Below are 23,450 nucleotides of genomic sequence, written 5' to 3'. Positions count from 1 at the left end.
AGAGAGCGAGCAGGGCAAGGAGGGGGGCATCACCGCACTGCGCACAGCTCTACAATGAAATTAGCTTTTAACCATTTGAAATAGTGAAATATTTCTGGTTCATTATAAACTGTGTTGGGACTAATCAGACTGTCAGAGGACGTCAGTAGAGTAGCTGGTCCTTCAGTGTGGTCCAGGACACATTCACGTTCACACTGCTAGAAGAATGTGACTCTCAAGAATCTGTCACTCAGACCACCTCTGAATGTGTTCTGAGTGATCGGATCTCAAATGCCTCCTCAATGCGTCCCCGGGTGTGTTCACACCTGAGCTGTCCACTTGTGATTGGATCACCTGAGACGGAGCTTAATGTCAGGTCTGAACAGGGTCTTACAGAAGACAGTATTGTTCTTATATTGCAATGTAGAGCTATCTAGCCATAGTATTAAATGTAGGATATAACATCGCCTTGTTTGGCTGCTTATCTTTTCTACTAGTTTTCCCTTTTAATCTTAAAATTGAGAAGGCTTTTAGGATGATGACTAACTGACATGTTTTCACCCATGTAACACAATCTGACATAACACCGGCTGAGGTTCCTGCACAGAGCAATGCAGAGTCAATCCCATGAGCAGCATCCAGGACTGGCTCGCACACAGTTGGATGTGTCGTGTCGTGTTTGGGGCTTTTTAAACTAATGTAATAAATGAATGGCGTTCTAACAGAGAAACATACCGTTTGGTCCATTCTTTACAGTTTTGCCCTTGTGTTTTAGGATTTGGCTGAAGCTAAAAAAGACACCGGCTTTCAAACTCTTTAAATGCTTGTTCACGCAAACACCACTTCTACATTATCACGTGTGAGAGTATGTTTGCTGCAGTGTGACTGACAAGTGCTGAATTCAGGCTGAATCTTTAATTACAATAAATTGAAGTGTAGGGGATGTAACATTATATTTTGGAAGTTTACACTTAGTCAGTTGTGATATTAGTTTTTCTCTCGTCGAGACAGTCACATTTTCATTAAAGATTGTGGCCTCTTTTTGAATTTTTGTTTTTATATTTTTTATATAATTGATCCCTTGCTTTTAACCGTTGGCAAGGCTTCCCTACCCCCCCCCCCCCCCTTCTCTCCTTCCCTCTATATGCCTGCCTGCCTCTCTCCCTCGCATCTTTCTTTCCCTGCCAGCTCCATCTCAAAGCCAGGCTTTAATTTTGATCAGCGATGAAATGATTGCTCTCCTCTTTCGATTTTTCTTTTCTCCCCCTCTCTCCCCACAGCAGTTGCATCTCTCTCCCCACAGCAGTTGTCATAGAAACAGAGACGTGTGTGTGTGTGTGTGTGTGTGTGTGTGTGTGTGTGTGTGTGTGTGTGTGTGTGTGTGTGTGTGTGTGTGTGTGTGTGTGTGTGTGTGTGTGTGTGAGAGAGAGAGAGAGAGAGAGAGACTGTGAGCGTCTGTGTTCCAGCCGATCCCCTCAGTGGAGTTAGATTTATCACCTGGACTAAGTCAGGAAGGTGTGTGTGTGTGTGTGTGTGTGTGTGTGTGTGTGTGTGTGTGTGTGAAAGAGAGAGAGAGATGGACAAGTGTGTGTTTGTCTGTCTTCCTTTGCAGCTTTCCTCTTACACACCTCTATCTTCTTCTGTATTTACACATATAACAGTATTTTAGGGAATGTGTTTTCCAGTTTTATGTTATTATCTGTGTGCGCCTAACAGTGTGTGTAATAGGTCCCCTGTCCCCTCATCAACCCCCCCATCACACACACTCACACTCTCAGCATAGCTGGCTGGGTGACTTTAGATTGAGTGTGCTTGGTGGCTTAGGCCGGCCACAACTCTAATCCTCCACACTCATACAAACACAAACACACGCGCACTCATACAAAAATTCCCAGGTCTCTCCACTGGGCCGAGGGAGTGTGTGTGTGTGTGTGTGTGTGTGTGTGTGTGTGTGTGTGTGTGTGGTGTGTGTGGTGTGTGGTGTGTGGGTGTGTGTGTGTGTGTGTGTGGTGTGAGATAGAGAGGAGGGGATTGCACAGAGACACCAAGGAGGGAATGAGCGAAACTAACCCAATTTCCTGCTCCATTTCCTTTTCACGCGGCGCGCGCGCCCCATTCTACGGTGGCCCGGGTTGAACACCAGCCACTCTGCAGCCCAGGGTCACGCCTTTTACCTCAGAGTCACACCCAGGAGAGGGAGGGAGCACTGTAAATAAATCATGTGCTCCAGCTCGAAATTACACATGAAATTGCTATTTTGAGTGAAACTGAAGTTCACCAAAAGTTCCAAGTCCACTCATATCAGAACACTGCTGGTTGATGAATGCTTGTTTCAAACGTGTAGATGTACTATATGTATTTATTCTTATCAATGACCCACCTTCCTTAAAGTCAGAAATACAATAAATAAATAAATATTCCATAAAGCATTTGTCAAAGCATGGGAAAATACAACTGAATATAACTTCAGGGGTGGGAAATACTATTTTATGATAATATTAATAAACTTTATTTGTAGAGCAAGAGATGTAGCTCAAAGTGCTTTACAATAAAAACTCAAATAGTACAATAAAATAAGGGGCGAATTGAAGGAATATGAAAATAGACATTAGAAAGACAGTAGATGATAAAATATATAAATGAAAATAAAAACAGAAACCGGTAAGGATAGTAAAATATGAGAGAGAATAAATGAAAAGCCATGTTCAATAAATAGGTTTTCAGCTGTCATTTAAAATGTTCACTGAGCATCTCTTACAGCTCTGCAGGGTTTTCCACAGTTTTGGAGCCTAGTTTTAAAAAAGCTGCATTGCCGATTTTCTTGTGTGCAAAATTGTATGTTTTTTAAAAAAAAAAATATAGAAGATCTGAGAGCTCATGAAGGATTATTATCACAGTGCTTGTAATTTTATACTGCAGTATCAATATATATCATGTGTTAATGTGATAAAGATTTCTAGACAATTAATTGAGAAACTCTTAATTGATAATACGACCTGACAGGAACGCCCGCTTTCATCCAATCAAGACAAAAAGCAAACACTGACAAATCAATGTACTTCATCAACGCTTCATCAATCCAATAAAGTCACGGGACAGTCCTCGTTCCCCACAGTCGCCCAATACAAGAATTACTGAAGTAATGAGCAATAAGGTTTGGATTTGACGTGATTTTACAGGATGTGAATCCAGTCTCGAATCCACTCATCACATCAGAATCTCAAACCCCTTACTAACTCTGTTTGGGTTCAGGTTTCAACATTTGCAACTAAAGTTAAGAATACTGGAAGTCTTGATTCAGAAGTTATTGACAAATTACTGATATTATATGCATGAATGTTTACCTGAGGAATTCTGACTGAGAAATAAAGTGATGGTCTCACTAGTCGTGACAAGTCATCACTCCGTTGGCCAGTCACTTGCAGTTGTTAAAGTGTCACAACTCATAAATGATTGTGGGGCAAACACAGACACTTGCCTGAATTCATTACGGCATTAACATAAATTTTCTACATCTGATATAATAAGTCCATAACACTGGATCCATAACAGAACCGTTTATCAAAAGCAAACATTTTTATTTTTGTTTAATTGCTACAATGGTATAAACAGTAAATCTCTGACAACTTTATATTGTCTCACAGTCATAGCATCCAACCACTCAGCAATTCATTCACATGCACTCCTCGAAAAACAAGTCTTGATCGAGCAAATGATGAGACATCAATCCAACAATGACTTTGGATCACCGCTGCCAGCGTGGAAACTTTTCACACAGCAAGAATGTTTTTTTATGCCTCGTGCCAACGACAGTCACAGCCCGTCCGTACATCCCACTCACGTGGACAGTAACGCCTTGATGGAAGTTCTTCAAATTTGGCACAAAAAGTAATCAAATTTTTGGGGGTTAAAGGGTTAAAGGTCAAGGTCACAGTGATATCACAAAAAGCGAGTTTTGGCCTTGTGAATGCAATGTCTCGCCTTGAGGGACTTCGTTCAAATTTGTCAAAAACGTTCACGTGGAATCAACGTTAACTTGGATTCAAGGATGAATTAGTTTGATTTTGGTGGTCAAGGGTCAAAGGTCAAGGTCACAGTGACCTCGAAAAATGTGGTTTTGGCTGTGTGAATGCAATATCTCTGGAACGCCTTGAGGGGTTTTGGTACAAACGTTCATTCAAAGACAATTTGACTCCAAGACAAACTGATTTCATTTTGGTGGACAAAGGTCAAAGGTCAGTGTGACCTCACAAAACCCTTTTTAGCCATAACTCAAGACTTCACTCAGCAATTATGACAAAATTTCACACAAATGGTTGATATTTTCTATGACTCTGGATGAACAGGGATGTGACCTGAAACTGGTCTGGGCGACGGAGGCAGACGACCACAATGAGGTCATTCTAGTTAGTTTTGTTTCTTTCCATTGATTCCTGATCTCCCACCAGAGCTACACCATCACTGCCACCTTCAAAAAAAAGTGATTCTAGGTGTCTACCTTTTCTCCTGTGAGGATACTTTACATACTGTATCCAACACATGACAGAGAGGATGGGCATTGCATATCGTATGCAACTGGACAACTGCAACACAATCCTTATAACCAATCAGAGATCAGCGTTTGTGTATATTCATGGTAATAGTTGAAAACCAGATATCGATGTATGTACACTCATTTGTACAGAAGAAGTTATTCGGAGCTCTCTCTCTATGCTCCATGAAAAATGTGTGTTTTCAGTGGAAGCTTTTACTTGTTATTTGACATTTTCTGTCAAGCTCCATATGCCAACACCAATGCCACGGTCTAGTGGTAGCAACAACAACACACACACACACACACACACAAACACACTCAGTCACACACAGTCCCTGAGTTGTCTTGACCTAATTGAAGCCCAGCAGTCTGCCCCAGGTCATTCTCTTATACCTCCCTTATTTTAATGAGATTTTTAATTAGCATGTTAATTGCCTAACATGATCAGCAGGGTGACTAGCTAGCTGGCTAGCTGCTGTTGGCATCCAGCTGGGCAATAGCACTGTGGCTTTCCACTCTACTGAACAAATCTGTGCCAAACTAAGCTTCGCTAGGCTAGTCTGGAGAGGAAATGGTGTTGTTGTCTCATGTTGCATTAATGGTGAAGGCAGAGCTCTAGATGCAATTAATTACCAGTTTATTCAAATGAGTTTCCATTCCCTGACCCCCAGTTGATTTCTTTTTTATAAAACACCATGAGCAGGATACAAAGACAGCTAGCAAATATTAGCAAGAGAACCATTAATATACAGCTAGTCCCATTATTACACAGACACACAGTGTAGCACGGCTACTTATGCAGAAACAGGATTTTTCATATGACATAACAAGATATTTTGTCATATTATAGAAGAATCGAAGATGTAAACAAGCTTCCATTACTGTGGTGTCTCGCTGGAAAACCTGCACAATAACACTGTTATCTATGCAAAGGCTTTTACTTTTGAACAGTGTTTGCCATTAAATACTGTGTGTCTAAGATCTCCTGCCCTGTATTTTGTTACATTTCAGACAGCTACATGTTTTTTCACCTTAAAATCACAGAATGCACAGACTAATTGTCAATATCAGCTGCTTCAATAATACACTTCAACTCTAAGATGAAAAGCCTCTTCTTCAAATTTTCCTGTCACTGGTCTCCATTAAGTCCTCACGTTTGAATTCTGACTAGCAGGTCACATGACGACATGGGACAGACCACAGAAGAACGTCGTCCGTCCGCTTTGTGCTGCTGATCGCTTCCTATCTGATCTGGATAATCTCTGCATATGTTTCCCGGCACACAAAATTCCACTCATTTTTTATTAAATTATATTATAATCATCATTGTATTATAATCATGAGCTACCCAATAATGCTGTGACTGCCTGTCACAGTTACACAGTAGATTTACATCCACATTATTGCGGCTCAGACAGAAATGTAATTGTCATGTGTTTCCCCAAGCGGGTCATAACCAGACTCACATTACTGTTTTGAGAATAACTTCTACATTCACAGCAGGCTACCAACCAGTTTGATGGGGGAGATTTCTGATTGTGATTATCCCGAGTGTCCATGCTTCATAGTCATCGCATCGCATGCCTTCACTTCAACCACTTCTGCTTCCACAGTAATGACAGAGCAACACACAAAACAGCCAGCGTATTGGTCTATACAATATATTATTAGGCCGCATTAATTGATTTTTTTTTGGCTGCTTTGGGAAAGAATACAAGTCAATAACATTTGACAAATTATTACTTTATAAAGTTAACAAAAGCACATTAACACATTATTTACTCATCCAGTTTTAGAAGATATATTTTAGTCTCTAACTTGCTAGACGTTAGAAGTTCTCCACCAGTCAGTCTGTAGTGCTGGGTAGGATCCATACAGCAGGTTCATCAGAACGTCATGGCTGAGAAGATCTGCCAGCTGTGAATGGAAATGAGGCTGATGAGAGCTGTGTTTGTGAGCTAGAAAAACAAAACAGAGAGCTAAAAGAAGGTAAACTGCAACATACATCTGAGGGAGCGTGCTGGGTGATAAATCTCTATGGGCTTTACTACATCTCTAATATTTGACCATCATTACCATCATTACCATCTTACTATACTTTCATTGTTCAGGAAAAAAAAAAATATTGCAGCTTTAAATAACTAATTATGTAAAGAAATGTCATGTTTGTACAAAAGGAACCAAATAAAAGAGAAGCAGTCGTAGTTTTTTACCTACACATTTAAAGTCATAGGAGATGAAAGGAGGAGGAGGAGGAGGAGGTGGCCGGAAAGATGGAGACACAATGCACAGAGAGTCTCTCTTCCTCTGTCATGTCATTCTGTTAACTTCACTCTAGCAGGAACTCAAGGCTGTGCGGTTATGAGGCTCACCTTTATAATTTACCACTGTCTTGTCGGCTTCTTTATTGAGCCTGGCCTTCGCTGACAGACACAGACACAGAGGAGGCTTTGATTCAGCCTGGGAATGTTCCCGCTTGTGTCGACCCCGTGAATCATTCTCTCTCTCATATCTTCCTTTGTTGTTCTGTCCTGACCCCTTCTCGCTCTCTCTCTCTCTCTCTCTCTCTACCCTCTCTTCCATACCTCTCTCATGTCATTTCTCTCCCCCGGCTGCTTCCTCTCATTCTTATCCCTCCATCCTAATTCTTTTCTCTACCTCTCCTCTCATCTTTCCCCCCATCCTGTTTTAATCACCTCAATCTTCTCCTCCCTCTCTCTCCTCTCCAGTCAGATCTACTGTATAGAGAACGCCCATGGCCAGCTGGTGCGTGACCTGGACTTCAACCCCAACCGCCAGTACTACCTGGCCAGCTGCGGAGACGACTGCAAGGTCAAGTTCTGGGATGTCCGCAACGTCCAGGAGCCTGTCAAGACCCTGGAGGAGCACTCGCACTGGTTGGTGTATTGTAAATGAGGGGGGTGGGGCTGAGAGATGCAGGTAGTGGAGTGGGTACTGTCCTTGAACCAAGTTCCCATTTCAGCAAGCATCCGTCCTGGTCTAAGTGTCGCACTGAATCAGACCCTGCTGTCACCCAGTCTCAGTACATGGATTACTTAATATTTTTTGGAAATACACTAAATGTCTGTCTGTCTGTCTGTCTGGGTTCTGGATTTTAGGGCCTTAGTTTCAGTGAGGAGAAACCTTAGAGTTCACAAACCTGACCCCGCTCTGGGCTTGAGCTGGGCTCGATTATCATGTTGGACTATTTATGGACTATTTTTTTCAAATGTGACTAAAATTCTCTCTCTTTCACTCTCTGACCCTGCGACAATGCGGGCCATGTGTTGCAAGTAGATATGCAATGCCCACTGACTAGCAGAGGGAGAGACAGCCTAGCCAAAGTGCTGCATTAGCTTGGTGAGCCAGAAGTCAGTAATGGATGAAATACAGCAAAAGCTTGCGAAAGGGGAACTTTGAGAAATCCCCATTTAATTCAGGGAAGGCCATTGAATTGCGCAACCATGAAGACCTTGTTATGAGATAAAAATGTCCAAACCTCCTCCACAACTCCTGCTGTGAAGGAGCATCTTGATTGTGCCTGTGCAAAGTTCTGTTCAGGATTGTAACTGTACGGACTTTTCATGAATTTATTAGCCATGATTATCTGGTTTAGCTGATATTGGAAAAAGGCAAATTTTTTATTTTGCCGTGCTCCGGCGTGCTACTGCATACTGCGTTATTTTAAGCATCGGTGTTCTTTAAAGTTTGTGTTAACAGTTCGGGGAAGGTCGCAATCTCACGAATGCTCTTGTGGCTGAATAGGAGCAAATCCCTGCAGCCACAAAATCCCGTTGAAATCCTTTCCAGCAGATTGGAAGCTACTTTTGCCCGTGTAGTGCATCTGTTAAAAATTGACAACACAATCTCTCATGAGGAACAATATCCCGATCTCACTGAAAATAATTTTCCTTGGAGCTACCACAGAAATGATCCCTACAAACACAGATTACAGCATGTTGTGTGGAATATCCAGAGTGCTGGAGTCACTGATTCCGGAGAACGGATTTTGCTGGTTAATTTTTAAATTGAAAATTTAAAATGCTGTGAACACCACTCATGAAAATCCAGACCGCTCTGCTGTTTTAGGTGGGGATTAGATTGTTATATCAATCTTTTTCAAAGTCCAGTTTCTTTAAAGAGACACTCTGATTTTGTCATAATGACCAATACTGCCTCAAACGCCAACGTTTTCTCCCAGCTCACTTTTAATGTTGGGAGACTCAAGTGTGAACTTTTTATTGGTGGAATTATTAGCTGCTGTAACATTTTATCTTAAACCTTTATTATTGTAAATAATAACAAAAAAATTGACAGGAACAATTACTAAAGCATTTATCAATTCATTAAATTTGACTATTAGAATGTGAAAAAAATGTGTTTGCATAATGGACAAAATGCCTCTTACGGAACATCGGAGGATAATTCAAGCACATTCAGGAAAACAGACTAACACTAATGATGAACATGATTACTCTGTCGACTTCACTGTTGATTGGTTTCTAGTCTTATTAATGGCTTTATCTCCTAACTAATGAAATGCTCCAACTACTGCTAGTGCAATAAAAAGTAGTAATACACTAATTACTAATTAAATAGGCAGCTCCTTGTTTTGTTAGTAAGGATTGAATCACTGTGGGTTGAACGCAACCCAGTCCTGCTGTGGACTGTCTGCTGTGAAGCTTCAGGCAGTGCTAAGACCTGAACCCAGTGTACTGCAGAAGTGTGTATGCATGGAGGACGCACTCTCTCTCTCCTGTGTGAGCTGAATAGATGATCAGTGTGTCTGTGAGCCAAACTGGGCTATTGCTGCAGCACACCATCACACAATCCTCACCTGATAAAGGCAGACACACACACACACACACACACACACACACACACACACACACACAAAGGCACATATACAAGCATTTGCACACACGTACTCACAGACTAGAGCGGGCGTTATCTCCAAAAGAAAGATAGACTTGGCAAACTTATCCATAACTGTAGATAGCTGCAGATAACAGATAGGTGTGTGTGTGTGTGTGTGTGTGTGTGTGTGTGTGTGTGTGTGTGTGTGTGTGTGTGTGTGTGTGTGCACGCGCATCACCATCTAATCTCAGTTTTTTCAAGCACTCTTCTTTTTTTTTTATCTCGATGTGTGGCTATGTGTATTTGTGTGCATTCAAGCATTTTTGTAATGCATATGCATTATAAAAACGTCTGTTTGTCCGGTGTGTACACTTATCTTTAGTGTGATGCATATGCGTGTAGGTGTTTCCCTGAGTGTGTGTGTGTGTGTGTGTGTGTGTGTATTTATTGTGCGTGCTCATTTTTCGGAGCCCAGCCAGGATATGGCCTCAGGGCTGCTGGGGGTATTAGGGACTATTTTTTAGCAGGGAAGCGGATTAGAGGAGCGCGGGGAACGGCGTGGCCAAGGCTGATTTTCTGTCAACAGCCTTGGTTATCCCTCAATCCCTCCCTGTGAGGGAACTGGGACCGCACTCTGAGCTATGCCCGGGGCTCACAGAGAGAGAGAGAGAGAGTGACATAGACAAACACAAAGAGAGAGCGAGAGAAAGAGGATGAGAAAGCAAGAGAGGGAGACAGTGCTGACAATCAGAGAAATAGAAAGAGGGGGACAAGATGGAGAAAGGAATGGAGGAAAGGTGAGAAACAGCTGGATTGAAAAATAAGTGAAACTGAGCAACAAATAAAACCTGGATCAGGGAATTTATGATAATGATCATCAACACATGTGAACTAAGCCCAAATATAGACTGCAAGGTACCAAATCCCCATTATTGGAATCTGAATACACACCACAATAGGCGTATTTTGCTGTGAATCCCACTGTGAGAACTCTGCATTTTCTGCATGATTTGTGTGGGCACGAGTGTGTGAAAGAGACACACTGGCGGTTTCTCTGCGCGCGCGAGTGTGAGTGAGTGTGAGTGTGAGTGTGAGAGCATGTGTGGTCTGCCCATACAAACAGAGTCAACATATACTGTGTATATGAATGGTTATACACACTCACTATAGTAATATCACTGCATTCAGCAGCATTTTATTTTGAACAATGGTAGATGGATACATGTCAGCGGACTTCATGCCTGAATGTAAAATGCATTGTTAAACTGTGAATGCATATCTGGTCATGTGTGTTTTCTTCCCAGGGTGTGGAGCGTCCGCTACAACCACAGCCATGACCAGCTGGTGTTGACAGCCAGCAGTGACAGTCGCCTCATTCTCTCCAATATGGTGTCCATCTCCTCGGAGCCATTCGGACACTTAGTGGACGACGAGGAGCTCAGTGAGGGCGAGGACAACCACCAGGACGACAAGTAAGAGCAACTCAGGCTGGTTAGAAAAGGAAACGCTTTACAGCAATCTGAAAATCGGTAGTAATTGGGTTTTTGGCTGGATCGCGACAGCGGAGGTGAGCCGCCGCTGATTGAATATAGGGGACACACTGGAGTGACACCATTGGCCAGCCGAATTCGACGTGACTGAGTGATAAGGTTGCTTCATTGGTCGGCCAGCGGAGTGCTGGCGTTTCCTCATTGGTTGTTGCTCTTTCAAAAAGGTTTATCGTGAACACACAGTGTTGCAAACCTGGAGCCTTTGTTGCTTCCTGACTTTTCAGACCCCTTTACCAACGACGAGAGAGCTGCCAGCATTTCCCAGCAAGCGCCCGATCGGGCTTTCGCTCTGCAGACACACCTCTGTATGTTAACTGCATGGCAGCTGGTGATTTTGTCAGATTTACCAGGAGTGCTGCGATAAATGAAAAGTTTATTCTTCAGGATGATGACAGAGGAGGTGTCATAGTGTTATGAAAAGAGTTATTTCTAGGGAGTTATTTCAAATGAAAGCATGAATGTGTTAAATATAAAGCATGGCATTCTGTCCAGTAAATTTTTAAATATATATCTATACATATTTTCTATCATTTTTTCATTATTGATTGTATCAATAATATTTTAGATTTTTTCTTATATCCAAACATGGTGAAAAATGACCATCACAACTTTCCAGAGCCCAATGTGATGTCTTTGTCAGACCAATAATCCAAAAACCAAAGATATTCACTTTGCCATCATATTAAGAGAAAATTAGTAAATTCTCACCTTTGAAAAACTAGAACCAGCCAGTCTGAAGGTTCTCAGCCATCCAGGTCGTCAGTATATTTAGAAGTGCTACAACTGGCAGTTCCAACTGGACTTGGAGGATTTTAAGGTGTTAACAGTCCAGGTCAAACATCATCCCACGGATGCGCTGGGGCGCATCATCAGCTTTTTTTCCTGGGTTCATTAGGTGTTTCACGTCTAACAACATAACACACTCTCGCCCAGGCAACCCAGGCCCAGGCATCCACTTGCGTCCCAGCAGCATTAGACCACGGATCACCCCTCTTAATCCACAGCCACCTGGGGGCTCTCTCTGCTGCCTCTGTTGCGGCCCTGATGGCTGTGTTCTTCAAAGGTCCAATCATGCCCAGCAGGGTGTAGACTCTGTAGAGAGCGCCGCTGGCAAAGCCTCTGCAGCCTATTTCCACTGGATGGCAGTGCGTTTGCCAACCCTGTTTCATTACTCCTTTTTTAATTGTACTGCTCTTGTACGTTTCTGGAGTGCTACAAAAAAAAGCCTAATGAAACAAACTGTGCGATACTAAAGTGTTTGGAAAAACATGCTGCATATTTTGAACTGTTCATTTGATATTAGTCCTCCTCAGATCAAAGCTGACTGCCTGAACCTTCACACTGACATTCAGAATGATAAAAGTGGAGAGGTAAAAAATGTAAAATAAGTTGCTGTCAAAATACTTCAGGAGTTTCTCTCTATAGCATTTAGAGTTGATTTTAAAATTGTAGGGATATCATCTGTAATGGTTACCACTCAGTGCTTTCCAAATCTGCTACTGTCCTCCATCCACTATAGTCCCATTCCCCCTCTCATCCATAACTACCAGCTCCTACACTCAATGACTGACTCTCATCCACAATTATCAACTCTTCTTCCTAATCACCAGCACTCAGCTTCAGTTTTAACCCTTCCACTATAGTTATTGACCCCTCTTGTATGTACAGTACCTGTCCACTCCACGGTACCTGAACACTATGCACAGAAGTCCTCCACTGCTTGGACTTGCTTTTAAAATTCAACAATTCACTTAAATTTGAGGATGATGATTATTTTTGAGGAGCTCAAGCAAAGCAGGCTCAGATTTTTGTTCTTAAAAGGATTGCGTCTTTCTTTCCTGTTTGTCAGTTTAACCTTCTAGTGATGTTAATGTACAGATTTGTGAAAAAAAAAACAAAACAACATAAAGTGTTTTAGTAAGGTGTTATTCCAACACAAGCCTCCATAATAACGTCACTTCTCCTTGGCATAGATTCTACAAATTGAACTGTATTCGAGGGATAAACAGCATTCTTCTACAGCATATTGCATTGTTCAGTGCTGTGATCATGATCCTGCCGAGCTGTGTCTTAAAACTAGAGTTATTTTTATTCAACCCATTTTACACATTTTAGTTTCGTCTCAGTCAAAGAAAACCATAAACAGTTTAGTCTAGTTTTAGCCAACGAAAACACTTGACATTTTTTAGTCATCAGACGATTATTTGACAAAAATGTTGTTAAATTTTTAGTCTAGTGTAAGTCACGACCAAGAATGAACATCAGCAAACTGCTTTCAAATAAGATTCCATCCAAGTGATTTTAGGGTAAAAGAAAATTTAAACAAGTCAATATAAGTTTGAAATAGTGACTGATACACAAACAAAATCACCAAACACATACATTATAGACAAATACTGTGCTGTGATTTTGACTATATGTACTTGTAAAATGATCACTCAGAGAGAACGTCAGAAGTGACAGAATATCTTTCTTATTCACTCGTTTACTCGCTGAACATGTGATGTGAGAGAGGGCGTTACTGGCTACTCTCTTCTAAATAGCCAAAGATTTATCCAAAAAGTCACCAAATTGGTCACAAAGTGCTTTTTTTAATGCCCCCCCCCCCCAAAAAAAAACAAACTGTTTGCAGCCAATGGGGAAACAGTGGTCAGTCACGTGGCATTCAGTTGACCAATGGTGGAACTATGATCACTCAACTCTATCACTCAGTCACGGACATTCAAGATCATAGGGCTTGCTCCGCTGTTGCAGTCCAGCCAAAAATAAGACACAAAATAAGTCACAAATAAAGGTTGTATGATTAAGAATGCAGCTTAAGTTGTTATTAATTCAAAGGATATATTTGTAAGTTTTGCTATTGCTACATAGCAAATGTTAGCATTAACAGCTGTTTACTTAACAGACTTTAGAGAGCTTCAGCCACTGTTGCATTTACAAACCAAGAGGTTATAACATGCACTGCTGAGCAGCACTACCTCCTCAGGGCATACTAAACGCTTCATTGATTCAGTATCGGAAAGTGACGACACAGTTCGGCTGGACTGGGGCTAACTAGCATGCTAACTTCAGAAGAAGGAAAGAAGTAATTGAAATAGGAGCAAAACAAGAGATATCATTGACATTGAATTTCCCCACTGCTGGAGACAGACATAAAGGAATTAAGTTTGTTGTTGAACTTGAAAAGTTTCGTGGTAATTCAACAGCTGTTAATGCTATCGTTGGCTATGGCTTACAAATAGCTCCTGAAGGGCATGTTACATATAGTCTTTTTCTCTGGCAGAAAAGAGCTGATAGGGCACTGGGAAGCGCTTCATCATAAAAGAACTGCGCATTGGTTTTGTTTCTATGAGAACAATATCTTGACAAAGACACCGCCATTGTTTGATAGACTAGCATTGCCCTGTGCTTTTTGTTTGACATTGTTGAAGGTACAGTGATAAAAGCACAGCACTCAGCGACTGATCTGCTCCTGCGAATGAGCTTTTCTGTGTTTTTTGTGATACTTTCAGTCTGACATATAATACAGCCCGGGACAGAAAGGGCCAGTACAAGCTTCTCCTCCATTTTCTTACTTACCAGGGTGACAAGTCCCACCCCATTTGCTAAGTTTCTTGAAAAGGAGCTGTATTGACGACACCAACACTTTTCTGAAAAGCTCAGATATTTTCAACTAGAAGTGCTCAGAGCAGCCACGCAAAAAAGGATGGCCCTCAGAGAAAAAAACGTTATATGTAGGCACACCCTTAAGAAGTATGTCCAGGCATGAAAAACAATAAAGTCTGGAAAGATGCAACAAGCATTTGCAAATCCAATGCACTCCCACTGTTTTATTTCTATTAACTTTCTATTTGATAACACAAAAGCTGAGCATCGAGAAAAAAGAAAACTCTTTACAATCAAAAGTACCCTGTATAATGACATCGCATATATAACAGATTCATTTAAAAACTCAGTGTAACTAGACAGAGCGTCACTCCTGACAAATCGTGTCAATACAGGATTTAATCAGTATTACTGATCAGCCACACGGGATGAGGAAAAGAAACTTTATACGCCTGTTTATCATTTTCAGTAAAATTATGAGCAAATCAACGTCACACATTTTCCATCCAGAGCCATCAGTCTGCTCCTCTCAGCTGTCGCAGATTCCCAAACTGAAACTCTAAATGCATGTCAAACACTGAGCCTTGTTTTTTTTTTTCAGTTTTCATTTAAATGAATATTGCTAACACTCTTACCTTAAAACTGGAGGTTATTTAGTGTAAAACCATTCACAGCCACGCCCAGAGCTTTGACCTGGATTTTACACCTGTCTGAGGGTCGCTTTGCTGTCGATCAGAAACAGACACGTTTTCACAGCTGGGGTAGTCGCAGGCAGAGCTCACTGCCTTCGTCCTGCTAACAGCCTACAGCTCTGATCGCTTTGCTATGAAGAATTTTGAGATACAAGTCAAACAAACACATTTTTTTTTTTAAATGAAAGTTTATTTCAGTTACATTTTGTCCGCTCATTTTTTTCTGGTTCATATTAACCCCTCCAGCGTACACTATGTTCACTGACTGCAGGACTCCAGCATGTAGACGCATTGATACGGTTTCAAATATCATCTACTAATCGATCATTAAACATGTTATTATAGAGAAAGTAGTCCCTGATTAATTAAAATTTATAACAATTACACTCACCAAGCACTTTATTAGGAACACCTGAACACCTGCTTATTCATGAAATTTCCAGTCAGAAGAGCTACAGTAACTTCGATAACCACACCATACAACTGTATATGCACAACTCTACAATGACATAATCCCTGAGAACCGTTCCATCCTTGAGGATCCTTCCTCTCTTTCACATATACCCTCGTGTTCGTTTCTTCCGCAATGAATCTATATGAGCAGAGCACATGAAGTGTTTTTATCTTAGGCTGCAGCCCAGAGGGAGCAGCTACTATCTGTGTGAAATAGTTAATGTGTAAAATAAATCCAAATATGTATGTCACTGTTTTTCCCTCAGGACTACTTACAGCAATGGGTTTGGAAAAATTGGGGAAGGCAATAATGCTAGATCATAATTCTAAAATTGTATTTATTGTCACATTGTTGTGGCAGTGGTACAACCGTCTCAGCACCGGGGAGGCTGCTGTTGTGAACGTTCTGATTGCAGCGAGAAACAGAGAATAAACAAAGTGAATATTCCCCCGTCCTCAGCAGGGTCTGGTGTGTTTGGGCTGTCCACAGCACAAAGGAGACAAGCTGATATGAACAGATGTTGTGTGTGAGTGTGTGAGTAATGATCACTCACTGCCTAAAATAGATCTGTATATTAAAGCAAGCTCTCTCTGAGTTTTAGCCCACTAGAGATTAACATTTTTACAAGAGGGTCCCCATTTTGTTTGTATTTTTTTTTCTTTTGTTTTATTTTAATTGTATACGCATCCACATACGCAAGCAAGCGACACAATACACATCACCCTCGCAGGTTCACGCCATTCCACTGATTGACAGTTGGTGGTGGTAACGCGCAGAGAAACGCAGCCGTCCATCCTCAAAGACAGGGACGAAGAAAACAACACGATAGTAAACAATGAAAGTTTCCCATTGTTGTCTCTCCACATATGTTATGAAAAATGAAATACATTCAACGTGTTTGTTAGCCCTCAAGGATGCACACAATGTATTGTAATTACTTTGTTTGTTTACAAGAAAATTCCACATGGCACCTTTAAGTATTTTATTTATTGTATTATCAAAAAAAAATGCAAAACAGTATTCAATAAAAAAGATTGTTTGTTCCCATTGCATATGTGCTTCAGGAACCTTTGACACATATTCATGATTCCTGAAACAAGAGGAGGTGCTACATTGGAATAATCTATTATAAACACACTGCCTGCGTTGCGTGTGTGTGGCGGCCGATGTCGCTGAACTGCTGTGGAGAAGCACACGGGTTGGCATGTTACTGGAATGTTAGATTTCTTTTCATTATAAATTCATTTTTAATTTTTTTTTTTTTTTTTCTGTCTCCACATGCAGCTGCTAAAATGGTTAAAATTATTATTAATTTACATTTTTTTCAGGTCTGTATCATTCAGATTCAGACTAGACAGAGAAACTGCAGAGGAAGATGTGAATTTAATGTTTTATGTTGCTGATATGATGTCAATATGACATCAACGGGTCTTTTCTCTGTTTATTTTTTCCCTGAGAAAAGCATGAAAAATAGGCGAGACGCCAAATCTCTAGCTCATGTGACACAGCCGTGAGGCATGAGGCGCGCGACGTGCGTCTCATTTAGGCAGTGTGTCTGTTTTAACCCCTTAACATGTGCACCGAAATGAAAACCAAGACGTTCCACAGCTGCCACACATCCAGTGTGTTCCTGGCCTTAGGTCTTCAGACATGGCCCGACAGCACATCATACAAACTACCTCTTACCTCCATCTGGTGCTGCTGATGTCGGGTGATCTGATGTTACTTGTTCATATGGACACCACCCAATGCTGTGTATTAGACAAATATTTAAGTTACATTAGCTTGATATAGTTAATGCTTTGTTATCACACTTAACCTTGTCTGTGTGGTGAATACAACACCACACAGGCAACTGTGTCATTAAACTCATGTATTAAATTGTGACTAATATTAGCCATTTTAGTATCTGCAGGTCCTCCATACATCCTTGGTCATGACATACAGAGACCTGCAGGATGTGCAGAAGAAGATGAGATGCATTTTTCTTCTTCCATGTTCCACAGCTCACCTCTTTGTGTTGTGCTTGTGTGTCCATGTGATCCAGGAGTAAGGAGCCCCTAAAGGACAGTGTGGTGTCCACCTACGAGGAGCACGAGGACAGTGTGTACGCGGCGGAGTGGTCGTCAGCTGACCCCTGGCTCTTTGCCTCACTCAGCTACGATGGACGCCTCGTCATCAACAGGGTCCCACGTGCCCTCAAATATCGCATCCTGCTCTGAGAGGGGAAGGGAGGGGCAGGTGATCTGAACGTGTTTGTGTGTGTCTGTACAGCAACGGCGCAAAAGAAGAGAGGACAACACATCCATTCACATAGACATTCCATTATAACTTGGTAGGATGTGCTGTCTGCGGCTCTGCAAACAGGCAGCGATGGCAAAGAGTGTGTGTGTGATGTAAATATCCTGTAATGCATATGTTCCATTGACCCCTGTAAACAAGAATCTGTTCTGAAAATCACAATTAAAGTAAAAGAAAAGACTCCTGGATAAAAGTTGAGACGGTGTGTTTCGATAAAACCTCATATTCAACATGAATACAGATATTTCTTCATTTTGGCGTTACTCCATAAAGCCCTCTGTGTCATATAATTATCTGCATTCATGTGTTGTTTCCTGACTAAGTTTTTCCTAATCTTATTTGTTTTTGGGTGCTCATCTGTCAGTACCAGTATCAACATGTGTTCTGCTGTAGTTAATTGTGTTAATTTTGCAACAGCTGGAACTGCAGCTTTTCAAGTTATTAAATGCTGGTTTCTAAAGACACAATACTGGAGTAAAGTCAAGTATTGAGATTGAAGAAGAAAGAATGAATCAAACCTTAACCCCAGTGGCATGAGCTGCATTTTTCTTAGTGCTCAAGGATAATTCTTGTAATTTTCATCATGAGCCCTATTTTACTAGTTTTAGTTTTTATTATTATATATTATTATATAAGATTGCAACTAACTGTTTTCATCATCAATTATTCTGATGATTATTTAGTTCATTGTTTAATTTATTGTAAATATAGAAATATTAATTAGAGACTGATTAGAGCAGCTTTAAGTAAAAATGTTAGAAAAAAAATGGAAATGTCCATCACAATTTCCAAGTGGTCAAGGTGTTGTCTTCTAATTCACCTTTTTAGTCCAACCAAATGGACGTAGACTCCAGGTCTGAAAAGTGAAGCCAATGCAGAAATGCTTTAAACCTGTGTTCCTTCTAATGGCCAGCAGGGGGCAGGTTCACTGGTTGCAAAAAGATGTCTGATTGATTGGAAGTCTATGAGAAAATGACTACTTCTCACTTGATTTATTACCTCAGTAAACATTTTCCTAATGAGTTTATGGTCCCAGTCGCTAGTTACAAGTCTTCTTCAATACAGCCTGATGTTTATTTTGTTAATTATGGTTCCATTAAGAGGAAAATAGACAATAAAGCAGGTGTGCTTTAGGTCGTGGCTAACCTGTGACTAACAAGTTAGCTACCATGCACGGCGACCTGCCAATCAGGATGGAGGATAGAGCGATGCAACTTACAACTTTGAGCTTTCACTGTGTGTTTTCAGTGCATGAAAGTTATTTGTAACATTTTGTTTATTTAAAAATTGTTCAGCATTTGGTTGTTCTACAAAACACTCAGGAGTCGCCTGTTCAATTTGTTCGGTAGGTACATTTAGTTTTTCCCCAGCCAAAATTAGAATCCCAGGTAATGTCACAGTTAACATGAATTACAGAGGCACTTTGCTAATCAAACTAGCTAGCTAGTGCTAGCATTAGCTGATAATTTAGGGTTTGCGTTTTGCTAACTCTACCTCACCCTGCCAGTGTAGTAACCTGTGTTAACCATAGACTTTGGGGGGTCAGCCCTATGTTCCCACAGCCCTATGTTCCCACATTTCTAAGAATGTTTTGAAAATTAGGCCCTATTTTCCCACAGTCTTATATGTTCCCATAAGCCCGTGTCCACACTAACCCGGGTAATATTTATCCGGTTAGCCCTTCCGTCCACATTAGAATGGTGAATTCCGAAACTGAAAACGATGCTTTACAAAAACGATCGCTGAGGTGGATAAATGTGAAGACGCCATGGAACGTGGATGCAAAGCGTTCTGAAAGGGTATAAAAGGGGAACAAAGGGCTGTGGGAACATACGGCTGTGGGAACATACGGCTGTGGGAACATAGACACGCTCCCGACTTTGGAGGTTAATGTAAACATGGCTGTAGAGAATGAGAAGTTGACGTCACGCTGTGTTGAATTTTGGGTAACTGACATCATCATTTTGTTTATGAGCCATGTTGTGAGGATCCTGCTGCATTTCTCCATACAAACCCAAGGGACACACTGTAGGACCAACCCGTAAAATCAAAGTCTCCATCCTTTTCTTCTCTACATAAACACATGCTAAACACATCTACCCACTGCAAGTAGAAAAACCTGCATATTTTTAACAAGATAGCATGTCTTTTTTTTTTTTTATCAATAATGCAACTGATTAAACCTACTGCCTATGACTCAATTAAATAATCACATAACCGAATGTTTTTGAAAGTTTTATATACTGTTTGCTTGGGCCAAAAAGGGTTGTGCCACCTTACCTTTGTGACTTTGACTCTGCTCTTAGTTTGCCAGCTTGTGAATTAGCAGTTCTTGCACCTAGCCACTGCAAAACTACTCATGAGCTTCTAGAGATTTATAACTTCTAAACTCATTGGAAGTGTATGCACTCAGTCCAAAAACAAGATCATTTACAAAGCCCAGGTGTGTGAGTGGAGGTAGTGTATCAGGGTCTGTTGCCCAGTCTGGGGCTGCCATGGATCTGTGTTATTTATCAGTAGTAGTTTGTCCAAAAATCGTGACTTAACATTGAGATTTAATTTCTTCTGGTCCTTTTTTTTTTTCTTTTCCCCTTCTCCATCTTGTCCATTTGCCGTCTGAATGGAACAATTTCAACAACATTTTCGCCAAACAAAACAAAAGGTAACCACTGTTGCAGGCACAGGTACGCAGAGCCCATGTAACTTCATATTTTCTACTCAGTCAAAGCCTGATAAATTTATCAGTCATCCTTTATGATGTCCATGATCTTGATGCCTTTCATCAAGATCATGGATCATTTCATTTTCATCAGTTCAGTTTCATCACAACTGTAATAGCATTATGATTTCAATGCTTCCGTAAAATGTGAATACATTTTTTTTTTTTTTTAAACTAAGACAGGCTTTTTGCAACGTGTTGAACTAACCTTTGTGTGTTTTTCAGGACATGAGATGTCATGTCTGTGCTATGATCATTATCAAGCTCCAAGACTTGAGTCAAACCTCCTGTATGAAGCGTCGGGTTCCATGTTGGAGCATCACTATGTAAGATCTGTACTGTAAATTTTTGTTAGCTACATTATTTTATTGTGTTGATGTACCTAACATGCAAATGTTTGCAGGACAATTAACTCAATACCATTTATTAGAAAAAAAATCAGTTGCCGAGTTGATTTTTGTTCCTATTTCCAAATACAGAAACACGCTGCAAATGCTCATGACACAACGGGAGTGTTTCCAGCGGACACCAAAAAGTGATGAGGAAGGTGTAGTCCTAACTGCAGCGGTTTGGTCTGAGCCGTGGCCTCCTGCTGCATGTCATCTTCTCTCTCGCTCGGAATAAAGGCAAAAAATAACTTTAAGAAAAGAAGTGATAAACCCCTGCCTCTTGCATGAATGTATCATAATACATCATGATGAACCACAGCCAGGTTCATCCCCTCCATCACGTTTCCTGATTTTTTTTTTGTGTTTTGTCTGTTTGCATGTGTTTTCTGAAGTTGCAGTTGAGATCTCAGGGCCACCGTGTTAAAGGCCAAAGCAAGGTACAATTGTTAAGCCAGGAAAAATTATGAACATGTTGCCACACCTGAGCATCTGACTGATGAGGGTGTGGCTGCAAATGCAACATGCAACTTTGAACCCACACAGAAAGCATTTTGCAGCACTTTTTTTTAATCCTCTGATTCAATGTGTAATGTAACCTTTATTAAGACTGTAGATTCATTCTAACCAGATGGAATAACAATACTAACTGTGGATTCTGTCTGCCTTCAACATTGCTTTCTTTCTGCTTCCCTCACTCCTCACTCTTCTGTCTCCTCTCGTCCATATGCCCAATCCTCCCTCCGCCTCCTGCTCCATACAGTGTGTGTTGAGGCTGGTTGATAGTGACAGTCCGAGCCTCTGTTATGGCAGACACCATTGACAGGCCTTTTAATTGCAGCCTGACTTTATGGATCACACGTTCACACACATACACACACACACACACATACACACACACACACTACTACTGCCAAGGGAGGGGCACGGGCACTTCATAAGCTATGCCAATCGGAGCAGGCAGTGCTGTGGCTGAATACAGAGTATATTCAGCTATCTAATCAGGCAAGCTGTTCGCGCGCGCACACACACACACACACACACACACATATACACACATACATACACAAATAGAGCCCTTGTAACCCTTCAGTCAGTTATTGAGACGAAGGATCAGAATGGAGATACAGAGGGATGGTGAGTGCTGAAAAGGTAGTCACCGAATCTTACCCATCTGGAAACTCGTGATGCTTGTCGCAGGCACACACACACACACACACACACACACACACACAACACACACACCACCCATCGTCACGTCTCAACCATCTTCTGGGCACCAGCGTATGAAGAGCTGTGAGGCTGACAATCATCTGTGCCAGGGTCTTATCTGTGATAGAGTATGTTATCAGTGTATATATGTTGTGTTCAAGGACAAATGGCTGATGAGATAAAGTAGATAGACATTACATAACATACAGAATATACAGCAGTTGATGTGAATGCAGCTTTGTGTCCAATCAGTCAATCCACCTACAAGCAACAGCTGAGTGTTTACATGTGAATCGATGGAGGCACCTCTTTAGTATTCCTGAATCCTTCCCCAGGACAAATTACACTAAGTATGATACATTGATAGTCAAAGCAGAGATATGGACACATTAACCACCAACATCCTACAGTGCAACTACACAGAAAACTGGAATCACCTCCTCCTGGTTGTTTCCTCCACCAACCAGCCAAGTTACAGGAAATATGGACACAGTCTCTCCTTCCTGAATTATATGATGTCACAGTCAAGTTGACCTTTTACCTTTTGGATATAAAATGTCATCATTTCATTTCATCCTTATAGACATTTCAGTTAAATTGTGTCATAATTAGTGAATGAATTTGTGAGTTGTGGCCAAAAACGTGTTTTGTGAGGTCACAGTGAGACAGAAGTGATGAAATTCCCTCCTGATATATCGCATTCACAAGAACATGAGGTCACCATGACCTTGAACTTTGACCTTTGACCACCAAAATCTAATCAGTTCATCTTTGAGTCCAAGTGGACATTTGTGCCAAATTTGAGGCATTCCTGAGATATTGCGTTGACAAGGCCAAAACCGCATTTGGAGGTTACCGTCCAGCCAACCAGCAAAATCTAATCAATTCATCCCTGAGTCCCTGAGTGTTCCGAATTTGAAGAAGTTCTGTCATGGCGTTACTCAGATATCGCATCTGTACATATGGACGGATGGATGGACAACCTGAAAACAACATGCCCCTGGCTCTGGCTGTCATTGGCACGGAGGCATAAAAAAAATTGCCCTCATACAAGTTTAAACACATACAGACAGTCTACATCCATAGAATCCCAAAAGATCTGACAACAGTGGGATTTAAATCAATACATGCACATAAATCTAACCAAATGTCAACAGACA

General features: G+C 41.1%; 1 protein-coding gene across 1 annotated transcript in view; it reads left to right on the top strand.

Moving 5' to 3' along the window:
* Positions 1-18,451, top strand: part of eipr1 (EARP complex and GARP complex interacting protein 1) — a 68,949-nt gene extending 50,498 nt beyond the window's left edge. The window contains exons 7-9 of the mRNA XM_022750720.1: positions 7,243-7,410; positions 10,675-10,842; positions 17,720-18,451. Of these exons, the coding sequence (XP_022606441.1) occupies positions 7,243-7,410; positions 10,675-10,842; positions 17,720-17,894 (511 nt within the window). The 3' untranslated portion in view covers positions 17,895-18,451. The remainder of the gene's footprint in view (positions 1-7,242; positions 7,411-10,674; positions 10,843-17,719) is intronic.
* Positions 18,452-23,450: the final 4,999 nt, after the last annotated feature.

The sequence above is a fragment of the Seriola dumerili genome, unplaced genomic scaffold (assembly GCF_002260705.1).
Source record: "Seriola dumerili isolate Sdu_G_001 unplaced genomic scaffold, Sdu_1.0 BDQW01000149.1, whole genome shotgun sequence".
In the NCBI taxonomy this organism is placed as follows: Eukaryota; Metazoa; Chordata; class Actinopteri; order Carangiformes; family Carangidae; genus Seriola; species Seriola dumerili.
Note: the sequence above shows the minus strand (reverse complement) of the source record. Positions and strands in the feature narration are given on the sequence as shown.